Below are 13,182 nucleotides of genomic sequence, written 5' to 3'. Positions count from 1 at the left end.
CTGGAATAAAATTAAACATATTATAGATAAAAAATAAGCTCTATAAGATGTATTGTAAGAAAAATCCATATTTATCAAATTTAAAGAACTTATTTTTAAAATTTAATTCCTCGACATCGTAACAAAGAGATTGAGAACCACCGTTAATATTTTGTGAACACAAAAGAAGCATTATAATCTTTGAAATGTCTACCAGGCATATTATTGATGCTTCATTACTTGGACAACATCTATCTCGAGTGTAAGTTTGTTAAGTGGTAAACGATATCGAAAGCTTTTGGTGAGCCAAACTATAACAACATATTAGCAGCACTCGCACACACAAACGAACATCTTACCTTATTGCTGGCAAAGATGCCGAAAATTCCAACGCGCTTTTTCAGCTTCTGCGTCGTCGTTCCTTTTGCCGTGAGGTGATTCAGTCCGCTGGTTGAGGTGTAGGTCTGCGAGTTATTGGAGGTGTCCGAGTCCGCCTTCGAGAGATCCTCGAACGGCAAATCCCGGGAGGTTGGAAGCCTGATTGATACCTTTCGAGGAAACGGCAAAACAGTGTTAGATAACCTTGCAACTTACAACAAACAAACAACTTTCGATTTCGCCGCGACTTACTTTTCTATGACTTTGAGTGAGTCTTCCTTCTCGTTAATGGCGTCCGCTGCTTTGACCATGCCCTCAAGGCACCTCGCAATAATGGGTGCCACCGCTGATTCCACGTCCGCTCCACCCTTAATGAATTCCTTCAGTCCTCGTGTTCTCTTCTCGTCCAACTCTTGTAATCGGTTAAAAACCTGTCAAAGACATGATTGTAGATCATAAATCTTGTTTCCCAATTCGATTCCCTCCCGCCTCTCTAACGTGCGGCCCTAGATTCGCACCTCTGGCAACGACGATTCAAAATGCGTCTGCTGCAGTTTGTTGGTCTTCTGCAGCTGGTTAGCGTATTCGTTTTTTGCATCCTCCGACTGACCGCAGCGGATGTTCATGTTGTTTCGCTGCTTCTCCACCTCAGCCCTACTCAGATTTAGGTCTGCGTCCGCCCTCTGGTAACTGTCGATAGATTTTTCTGCCTCTCGAAACGCCTTCTCGTAGTTTCGTTTCGCCCGGTCTAGGGCAGCTATCTGACTGTTGAGGTTCTGTGTGAGCAGTGCACCTTCGTTGAGGGACTTTTTTCGCTCGTCCCTTAAATTTTTGGCCAATAGACTGATACCCTGGAGGACTTGTAACTGGAGGTTTTCGGCAACGACTTCCCGCTGCCCGGCGAGGTCGGCCACTTCTTTGAGGACACATTTGAACGCTTGGAAGGAGGAGAATCTGCAGATAGTAAGAACAATAATAAAATAGTCAATGTTTAAAAACGATGTTTTACTGCTTTTTTTTCTAATTTATCTTTGAATGTGTCTCATCATATTTGGCCGATACAAATATTATCCCCCCCCCTTTCCGATTTTTCTACCCAAAAATAATATTTTGAGGGGGCAACAAAGTAAAATTCGGGTAATTTTGAGGATTTTCAAAACATTCTTCAACAAATTCGAGAAGTTTTTTGATTTTTTTGATTTTTATATTTATTTTTTATATTCCCCTTCCCCTTGACCTTTCGGTTACCAGTAGGACATAATTTTAATTAAATATTTGTAACGGCCATTATTATGCTAAAAAGTACAACTTTAGTACCAATGATAACTGTAAATATAGTATAACTTGGATTACTAACTATGAGGAAGTGATATCGAAGAAAAACAATGTCTTCATCTTATTGGTATTACATTCCTTACTACGACATTGCCGCCTCGCAATTTAGTGTTCATTAAGCACTTTCACAGTTGTTAACTGCGAGGTTTCTAAGCCAAGTTACCATTTTTGTATTCGTATTGGCTAACATTGTAGGTAACATGATGCTAACACGATGATACTTTTCCAGGAAAGTCGGAAGAATTTCCAACCTAAAAATGTCCTAGACCAAACTTCGAACCATGGTCTTGTTTTGTAGCCGCGCATCTTACACCAGAATTTAACATCAGCCTGTGTTATATTTTGTTCCATGCTAAATATGTTTGACATTTTGGCATTCGCTCGAATTGAATATGAATGGAGACCGTACTATCTCCCTTCTTCTATTCCAACTTAAACTTGACCAACTTTGCAACTTAGTATTCTATCAGCATTTCCTCAGTTTTCAATTGAATTCTGTTTTATACTCGCCATTGGATGAGTACGTATCTCGAGTGGCAAGTACAATAGATACAGCATCAGGAGTAATGAGATGTAAGAAATGAAAAGTGAGAGATGAGAAATAGAACGTGAGAAGTTATTGAAATGGAAGAACCCATTTGTCTTCTCCTTTACTCTTTCTTACTTTATTCTTCTTCCTTGATCCTTTCTATTTCTTCCTTCTTTTCTTCATTCATCCTCTATCTTCTCTTTTCATCTTTCTTCTTTCATCTTTCTCCTCTCCCTTCTCCCTTTTTCCTTCTTCACTTTTGCTTTTCTCTTTCTTTAAAATTCCTTCTTCTTGCTTTCAACTTCCTTTTTCCTTCTTCCTGCTTCGTTCTTCCTACTGTTTTCTTCCTTCTACCTCAACTTTTTTCTGTTTTCTTTCTTTTTTCTTTTTCCTTATGCCTTTTTCCATCTACTTTTTTCTTCTCCCTTCTTCTTACTTCCTTAGTCATTATTATTTTTTCCCTTCCTCATTCATTCTATCGTTTTTTCTCCTTTCTTCTTCATTTCCCTCTTCCTTATTATTTCTTATTTTTTTCTTTTTCCTACTTCCTACTTTCACCTTACTTCCTTTCTCTTTCTTTCTTTTTCTTCTGTTTTTCTCTTCCTCTTACTTTTCCTTCTTGCTACTTTCTTCTTTATCTCACCTCTCCCTTTCTTCTCTTTTCCTTTTTCCTCCCTTACTTCGCATTCCTCACATGTCTCCTCTTCTTCCTCCTTTTCACTTATTATTTTCCATTTTCTTACTACTCACTTCTCATTGTGTTTCCTCACATCAGAATGTTTCCCACCCGAAAACATCCTAGACCAGATCGAGAATCGAACTCGCCATCTCTGGATTGGCAATCCTACGTCTTTGCTCGCAGGGGTAACTGGAAACGATTTCACTTATATCCTTTATTAATTTCTTCTGTGTGTTTCTCATGTGCTCGAAACTCGGTGCATGTTTTAAATAAACTACAGTATGCTTTGAAAGATCTTTTCCTTCAAAATTGTCTCAGTCAATTCTGACTTGACTTCTTTAAGGTCAACGTTCCCAATTTCCTAAGCCTCAACTATTTTCAAAATAAAAAAAAAAACTAGGAAAGTTTTGACACGTGCACCGACCTGATGTTGGTTCAAAATAGGACGAATGTTAGGCCAAACTTGAAAAAACAGGTTTCACAGTTTAATTTTTCTGTTTTAAATTTTACAAACGATTAGAGCCGTCTCTTCGGAAAAGTAAATTAAAAATCGATTGAGCTAATAGAAGTTTTGACAAAAAATCTAAAATCAATATTACTGTTCATCCCTCTTCACTCTAAATAAAACCATTATTCTTAAATAGGGTGATAATGGGTCAGAGCCGTTTTTGAACATTATATAGATTGGAAACAACCCACTACACAAATCCATATTTTTTAACGAGTTCTATCGTTTTTCTCCTTTCTTCTTCATTCCCCTCTTCCTTATTAATTCTCGATGATGCACAATCGCAATTTCACGAAGGACAGAAAGACACAGATGACACACCGGTGTTAAATCTTTAAGAAAGCTCTTTTCGTTGCCCATTTTTTCTTGAGCCTTAAGATGAATAATGGTGAGTGGCACTCGATACAAGGGAGAAAGGCACAGTTAAGCAAAGATAGAAGAGAAACGAACCCATGAAAGAAGTTTTGCTCAACTGTCAACTGACGCACGGCACAAGACTGGTATGAAGTCCACCATGTGCAATGACCTGCAGATAATGTCTGCACATAGTTTTCCGGTGAAACTGATTAGGCTGATAAGTGCAAATTGGCTTTGCGGACGAGATCGACTTTATTGGAATTGATCCCAGGGCAGTAGTAGAGGCTTTTGCCCACTGAAGAAGGAGTCGGCGAGTAGAGGCTTAACCAATAACTCTACCAAGACATAGTACATTGTTGCCGGTAGAAACAGACAGATGGGGATGTGATCTAAGTAAAAATACGAATTGCTACTCTCTAGGGCTAACGTAATCAGCTTAAGTCCCGGAACATGCAGATGGAAACGATGTTTGCTCTGTATAAAACTATAATTCTGATTTTAAGAAACGAACCTAAATTAATTTTACTATCATTAAAGAAATCTAATTTTTGTTAGCAAATTTATTAGTTTTCTATTGGCTGGCTTTCTTAAAAATATTTTCTTTCGTGGATCTACTAATACCTCAATATTTCTACCGTTACCCTAATAATTCATTTTTGACAACATAACAAAACTACGTGTACGAGAGTGATTTGTGTTTAATCCAACATATGCCTTTTCAGCTTAATTTTGAACTATATAACCCCAAACAAACATTTAACAAAACGGTTGTATATTCTCTCACCGATTAATTCCATCCACAATCACACAAAAGCTCCTGCGACTGGCGCGTATTTATTCATCAAATTCCAGTTACACACTGCACTCAATTGAGGTTATTGTCGGCACTTTCCACATTCCATTTGCCCGACAGATATTCAATATGAACACAGACAAAATAACCCTTCAACCGAAAAGGGCTACCCCAAATCGAACCCATCGAAACCACCAGTCAATGCGGTCTGACAATCAGTTAGCTCTATCGTTTTATATCTAACGGATTTTTAATCACATTACAATTCCCGTTTTCTTGTGTATACTTACTCGTTTTCTTCGTCTTCTTTGCTCTTTTTTGGTTGATAGCTTTTGACGAGCCGCCTGAAACGAAGAGAAAAAGACCTATGAATATAAAAAAAAAATCAAAGATCAAAACTAAATCTGGATCACTTTTGCTCGCACGAGTTTAATCAATTTGGTTTGCTGGAGTGTGCGCGATGCATAACAGTTAAGCTCAGGTAATTGACGGGTAAAAAGTTCAAGCCAAAGGCAGTGGAACATGCAATTTTTCTCTGGATGTCTAATCAGGTGTCGCCTAGCTGTACCACTAACGGTAATTACTGTGATCAAAATGTACGCTCTGATGTGTCTTCGACAGTTGTTTACTTTATGTTTGTTAAATTTAATATCTACGTTTGGATCTTTCCGGTGAATATGCCTATAATATTGAAAATTGTTGTTGGTCGTGTCTAACCAAGCGGATAAATTCGTCAAGCTCATCATAAAGACGCTTCTCGACAGTTCCGCCGACATCTTGATCATACAAATAAAGAAAACAAAAATTGTAAATCATTAATGTAGCCTAAGGTGAGCGAGATCCACCACAGACCCAATGATAATATAATTCACAATAATGATGATGATGTCAACGATAGTATTTATACACGACCATACCGATTGGAACTAATGTTTTGAAGCGTGAAACCTGCCGCATTCTTGTAATACCAACAGCTTGATCAAACGGAACTTCCTTCTGAGGCTGACTGACACACTGAGGAAGCAATCGCACCGCATGACAATGACAAGCAAGAACTGCAGCTGCGGCGCGAAGATACTATTCAGCAACAGCCAGCCTATCAACATGTTGTCGACAACGGCGTTCTATACTTTACTCTACAGTTATGCCTGATTTGGATATCCACTGTGATTATTATGCCACCCTCGTTTGACTATTCAGCCGTCAGTGTGAACTTGAATTCAAGTTCAAACGTGCGTCACACATGTAAACGAAGTGTGTGTTTCGCGATGATTCATTGTCAATTGGGTTGCTGTTTCATGCATGGACAAATACATGAGACAGGTGAAAACAGCGCATCTTCTTCGTCACAATAAATTCCAATGAAATTAGTCATATTGAACATCTTAATCAATTAAAATGTCGGACACATAATGCGAACAACTTTAATCATTAATACATAATATGAAATTGATTACTTTTTCCACTGTCTGACATGTACGCAAGCCACCTGATGGTTGATTTTTTAGAAAAATGAGCACTGAAATCCAGGGACTTAACTACACTGACCATGATCGCATATTTGTAACACTCGCATTTTTGCTCATTTTGTAAAAAGCCTGTGAATCATTCAGAAAGCTAAATTTACTGCATCTTATCCTATAGGCTTTACTATCTTGCTTTTTTTGTGGTAAGCTGGGCATGATTGAGTTTTTTTGGGGAGGATTGACAAACGCTTTTCAAAATCAATTATTATTATATCAACATATTTATTTATTTGTATTTCTTCATTTGCATTATTATTCCAAATAGTATGATTTCAGCCATTTATAGGTCCGAATTCTTGCATTACTTTTAAGTAGAGATGTTCCTTGGGCCTTCATAAGCCGTGCGGTGATATGCCCGGATACAAAGCAAGAACCATGCTGAAGAGATCCCTGGGTTCGATTCCCGACCCGGTCTAGGAAGTTCTCGGGCTAGAAATTTTCGTTACTTCCCTGGGCCTAAAAGTATCATCATGCTAGCAACAATAGTAACTTGGTGTAAAAATCTCGCAGTCGATAACTATCGAAGTCTTAAATGAACACTAAGCTGCGATGTCACAGTGTTTCACGGGAAACTTCATCTAGTTTGGGAAACTGGGTCAAATTCATGTTTTTTTTTCTTCTTATTGGCATTACATCCCCCACTGGGAAATTGACTGCTTAGCGTTCATTCAGCACTTCCACAGTTATCAACCGCGAGGTTTCTAAGCCACGTTATTGGGAATCCTGGTGAATTCAAAGCGCCTCCAATGACTATTTCCAGGTTTTTGATCAAAGGCGGCTAATGCTAAATTTGTAATGTTTTGTTTGTATTTGAACCGTTTGTTTGAGAAACTTTATATGTGACATTTTTGGTCAAAATAAGATTTTTATATATTCTGAATCCTCGTCCAAAAATACGTATACAGGCAAAAAATACGAAAAAAAAATTTTGTTCGGAAATGTATGAAGAATTTTTCGATTGTTTGCTGCATATGTACACGCACTTTGAAAAATAATTATGGAGAACTGCTTGCAGTTTTCGAACTGGAAGTACCCCCGGATGCTGAGTTGTGCCAAACATTATTGACCTGTATCGAAGAAATCAAAAGATTCGGTGCCAATTTGTTCAAAAACAGTTTTTTTTTTGTTTTCTCGGAATTGTGTAAAATGGATATGCAGTTTCTCAAACAACTTATTCATTTATATTTATGACATTTCTAAGAGGCTCTACAACCCTTCCTTTAGTCATTGCGATTTGTGGAACTTGCCTAGGATGTGAAGGGTTTTTTTTTAACAGCGAGCTCTGGTAAACTTCGATGAAAACCTGCTTGTATCAGCTTACCAGAACGATCGTTCGTCGCTCGAAGAACACTGGCCCCATGGTGTTTGGGTTGTGGAACAGTTAGCCGCCGATAAAACCAATCTTTACGAGCAAAATGGTTTAGGACATGAAACATCACACGACACTGCATGACATTCTTTAGAATTTGATAAATTTGATGAATATTTCTCAGTGGCTTGAGTTACTACATAAATATCGGGGACCAATTCTATACATTTCGAGTTAGATGACACCGACAGGGTGCTGATGATTAATCCTCACATCATGTTGGGTATACTCGTATAAACACGCTATTCAATTTTTTGGGCTTCATGACAGTTGTTTTGATATCATGTTCAATCCAACGCATACTCTGTTTGACCAGTGGCGTTTCCCTAACCTCAATTTACCTGTGCACTGAGTTTAAATTTAAGGAATGCGGTGTGTGCTGTAATGCCTAGAATAACTAGATTTTGATTAGTATAAACGACTCTGGTATTTTTTTTCCATTTGGGCTGTCGAAATATCAAAATTTTCACTTTTTGTATACTTTTTGTATAGAGTATACTACAAAAGTTTAATTAAATAGACGCAGTGATTCACCCCGAAAGCACCTTTTAAAGCCATCTTTCGATCTGACCGAGAGGGGTCTATGATACGCGGATTGCATCGGTTGATACAATACCAGTCACTACTATAAATTCATTAGGTGAAGCTCGTGCTGGCAACACACGCTAGGCTAGGTCAGTCACAGACTGTGACTCACAGTTGCAGCATTTTGTAGAGTTTGTTCCTAGTTGACTATTCACCTCAATATGATTTCATAGTGATATGGTAGCACCTTCATTATGTATTTTTCAACAGTATACGGACCCAACCCAGCCACCCCACGCGTTAATGCGTGGGTTAACAGAAAAAAGTTATAACAGGAGCGATTCTTACTACAGCCAATGTACGGCTGCTTATAATTTCTTTTGCAACTCAACCATACTTGTCGCGAGTTGTCGCATTTTGAACCGATTGCGTGCGCCCGGCAGCAGCTTCATTCCACATAACAACTGGCGGCGACGGTCATAAGCTCCGACCAATTAGCAAATACGACGGCAACCCAGTCAACCACAGATCGTATATGAAAGGAGAAATTTTATCGCATATACTGCTATTTTATATCACACTCGTATATGACTACTTATAAATATAGTCAAAATATGATTACTGTCGTAAATAAAACCTAGGAATGGAATATATGCGACTGTTTTCAAAAATGTCATAAATCAGTATAAAAAATATCAGTGTAATCGGATTGAATCACAAAAATCGCTTATACATACGCGTGTTGTCATGTTAATCGTATATTCATACGCGATGTACCTATATATTTTGTTACTTCAGAGCGTTTATCAAAGACCACTGCACTGCACATTTCAAAGAAATTAATTTCATTTGCACTTACCTACTCCACTCTATCCGGTATTTTTGAATTCTAACTTTCACTTCTATGCTATTATCACTCCCCGACAATAACTAAAACAACTAAAAACATCCGAATGAAACTGCTCGAGAGTAATCAAAGGGATATAAATCACTACTGGTGTTGACATTTCATTATTGTTTACATGCATGCAGAGTCATTTGCAATGCTGCATTATCGTTAATATGTATGATAATTATCGGAATAATCAAAATCTGTTTCCATATACGATTCAAGCTACATTTATACGTAAAGCAACAAGGTACTTAAATCGTATCAATGTAGTATGTATCGTATACTGTATGATTATGATTGTCAAAACTCTACTGCTTTTCAAGAGTTGCTGAGTAGTACATGGGTAAAGCATCTGCCTTCAGAACCAGTGGTCGAATGTACGAGACAGTGTTGTTTACATTTATTTTTTAATTATTTTCACCGTATCGTATTAATGCCTTAGAAAACTCGGGAAAGTCGTTTTTCAGTATGTATATGGCCTCCACTTTAGTAGGTATATAGCGATTTTGTGCATTATATACGAATTAGTTTGCTTGTATATTATTACTTATATCATTGGCTATACGTATATAAATGTTGACTGGGAACTGCTACAAGAAAATATGGTACCCTCATAGTTTGAGGGCAATGGCGCAAAATGGAGCAATAACCTGTGAGTTCTTTTCTATTACGGGTTGCACACCCATGCAGTACCGCCCAGTAAACCACATATCGTATAACAAACAGCAAATAAAGTCGCATTTGCGTCCATCAGAAATCTAAATCGTATTCCATATCGAACTTTGTCAGATTATTGTCGAAAAATGTTGTATTGAAAGCATCGTATACGATAATTTTTACCGCAGTGAAAATCAATCGTAATTGTGTAAATAAAAACTCGTAATGATTCGTATTCCTATATCCTATATCTATATCAGTGCGAATGAATGTCTAAGTGAATCGTAATACAATCGAAACCACTTCAGTCCAAATAGCTTGTAGACGTGTCAGGTAGTTGTAAAGATATAAATTCTGTAGTTTATGTTGGTCAAAAATCCATCTTACTTCAAGATGTGCAGTATAGTGCAGTGGTAGAGTACCCGCCTGCAAATCTGAAGATCGCATGCTCGAGACTTGGTGCTGGTAAGATTTTTTATTTTCTATATTTTAAAGTTTAATCGTAATAATGTTCTTTTGATGTCGGGAATAATCGTAAAATAATACTCGTATGTACCTATATCGCCTCCACTTTGGTAATAATGTATATAGCCAATCTGTTCATTATATACGATTAAGTTGGTTCTTATATAATAACCTATATCAAGAGTTATAGGTACCAAAATGTTGACTGGGCGGGCTCGGTAGTACGTAAAACAGTCAACGGGTAGGCACTTCCTAAGTTACACGGCGTGTAGATGCACTACTCGGGTGATGAATAAATAAAAATGCACGAAGGAGCTGGAATGCAGTAGTAGGAGGATGCAAACTAGGGTAAATGCTCCCATATTAATAACAGCCCGTATATTAATCCCAACCGGCAATGAACCAAATTGAAAATCAATTTAATTACAATATCTCACATCGAACGTACACAAAAATGCATGGACCACATTCTTCAATGTTTGGAATATTATTTGAAATTCCGTTTGAGTAATGTTTAAGTTCACAAGACTCAAATTATTAAAAACAAAATTGTAAAACACAATAATTTTCATTTTCCTACCTCTGAGCTGTTGGTTTCATGCACTGCTCGATTGCTACTAGCAGATTCATTTGTTTTCACGCCGTTGTTTTCCACTCAATTTCAAGCTTACATAAATGTATCCTTTCAAAATTCTCTTCACAACACATAAAGCACATCACATTTTCACTATAAAGATAATTAAATTTGAAAAACCAACGCGATTTCCTATAGTTTGATATAGGTTTATTTCGAACAACGTCTAAATTATCCTTGTCCGTATTCCAAACTGTTTACATGGCTGCAGTACTTTGAAGGGTTGCCGGCCTAGATTTTTATTTCAAAAATGCTTGAATGAACTTTCACTGTGAAATTCAACTCTCATGTTTGTAAAATAAGTTATATCGAAAAGATAAATTATGACAAACATAGAATTGAATTGATAAGATGGAAAACTGCTATAAAAACTTTAATGTTGCAATTATATTTTCAATAATATTTCAGTTGTTGCAACATAAATACAAAACATCGAAGAATTCGGCATCACTGCAATCATATCGTTACGTATACACACGAGTAATAGTGTGTGTAGTTTATGTTGGAAATAGTATTATTGAAATAGGTACAGGCATAGGATTAACTGTTTTTGAATGTTATTGAAATGGGTACATAGCGGTGATGTTTTTCAGTTAAATACTTCATAAATGTGATATAAATAACATTTTTGAAGTCACCAAATTGTTCTCAATTAAATATTATGTGACTTGAGCATAATTATTCTCACGGTTCTTGATAATTTGGTGAGAAATTAATGTACTTTATGTGCCTTATTGTTATTGATATAGGAACAGATACCCTATAGGGCACTGCACGGACTGCTTTGTCTCTTTCTCGCTGCAAAGAATTTAGAAAACAACAAGGCCAGTAAACGTCAAAATTTATGAAGAACGAAAGAGAAAGAGATGTTTCCGTGCAGTGCCCTATATATTACATGTCAGTTCAATGCAGCGGTTCCAGGTTCCATTTGACGGGGAATCCTGTCCCATTGTTTGCTATTGATAATTGAAATATGGGCTCAGAAGTTTTGGCCAAAATACTATTTTTATACCCAAAAAACGCTAAAAAAAATCTAACTCGAATTAGTCCTATAAATCTAATGCACGAGAAAGGTAGCAACAATGCTAGGTGGATCAATCAAGGTTTTTTGAGAACTACAGTCTTTGACTCCATTGGATGAGAAAGGCAAAACAGACGCACTATAAACAATCTTACTCCAATTTAAGCAAAACCTACAATGGGTCTGACATAATCGCAATTTACTATGCATAGCACACAGCCAGCAATATGCAGACTGGCTACTGCTGTCCCGCCTGTGCTAATTTCATAATACTCCAACGGCGACGACTACACCAACAATTACGATACTGATGACGATGGGAGATTGTCGCACTGTTTTATATTATTCGTGTAGTTTTTATTTGTACAAATACCAAGCAAATGAGGATGAAAACAAAAGTACTCGTAAATTTGTTTGTGTGTTACGCGTGACTGGACTGAAGATGCTAAATAAATAAACAATGATTGAAGAGAGAAAAAAAAACAAGCCATGATGCGACCATTTTTGTTCATTAGGAAATGCATAAAAAGTGTGTAACAGTAGGTCAAAAGTGGCTTTGATAGGGGGATTGGGAACATTTTCCACTTTCATTAATAATTGTTACCAGTTTTTCTTCGATTTCTTCGAAGTTAGAGTAATTTGTTTTTTTACAGGGTTTTACTCATAACTCTGGAATACAAAAATCTATCTATTCATTTAAATGAACCCATCGTCGAATGTAACTTGTTGTAACTTGCTGACAAATCGGTTAATGCTAAATTTACCTAGCGGTAATGTTGCCCATAGAAATAGTATTTTGTCCATAACTTTTGAACTCAGGGTCCGATCTATGAGACAGGATTCCTCACTAAATCCTACTTATTGCGAGCATTATGGTAAAGGATGAGTGCCAAAAAATAAGCAATTTTATTCGCTATTTGTAAAAAATAGTATTTTGGCCACAACTTTTGAGCTCATAGTTTGATCCGGCCAATTCTCAATAGGAAACAATTGGTCAGCATTCCTCATCGAATGCGACCTGTTGCGAGAAAATAAAGTAAAGTAAGTGCTAAAAAAAAGAGCTAAACTATTTGCGCCCATAAGGAAAGTTTATTTTCGCTGAAAAAAAAAACAACAATAAGGCTAGCTGTATTGCCATTGTTCCTTTATATACAAATCAAATACGTAATAAAATTTTTGTTGCGAACTTAATTGTGGGCCCTTCTTAGCCGTGCGGTAAGACGCGCGGCTACAAAACAAGGCCATGATGAGGGTGGCTGGGGATCGATTCCTGGCGCTGGTCTACACAATTTTCGGTTTGGAAATTGTCTCGACTTCCCTGGGCATAAAAGTATCATTGTATTAGCTTCATGATATACACAGAAAAAATAATGAAAACTAATCAGCGTGTAAAAATACAGACTCGGAAAATTATACTATTCTGAGCATACATGAATCTTTTTTCCAACGATTTCGCCCTAAATGTATGCAATTTGTATGGCATTGTACCACTTAATCGAATAAATAGTGACATAATGCAATACAAATTGCATAAA

The 13,182-nt window shown here is 37.0% G+C and overlaps 1 protein-coding gene across 1 annotated transcript in view; it reads right to left on the bottom strand.

Moving 5' to 3' along the window:
• The window catches only part of LOC134210863 (formin-binding protein 1-like), a 190,081-nt gene that overhangs the window by 21,993 nt on the left and 154,906 nt on the right, over positions 1 to 13,182 (bottom strand). The window contains 5 exon segments of the mRNA XM_062687238.1: positions 339 to 502; positions 505 to 527; positions 610 to 788; positions 876 to 1,311; positions 4,849 to 4,902. Coding sequence (XP_062543222.1) covers positions 339 to 502; positions 505 to 527; positions 610 to 788; positions 876 to 1,311; positions 4,849 to 4,902 — 856 coding nt within the window.

This window comes from Armigeres subalbatus, chromosome 2 (assembly GCF_024139115.2).
Source record: "Armigeres subalbatus isolate Guangzhou_Male chromosome 2, GZ_Asu_2, whole genome shotgun sequence".
Lineage (NCBI taxonomy): Eukaryota > Metazoa > Arthropoda > Insecta > Diptera > Culicidae > Armigeres > Armigeres subalbatus.
The sequence above is the reverse complement of the archived record's forward strand: the minus strand, read 5'-3'. Positions and strand labels throughout refer to the sequence as shown.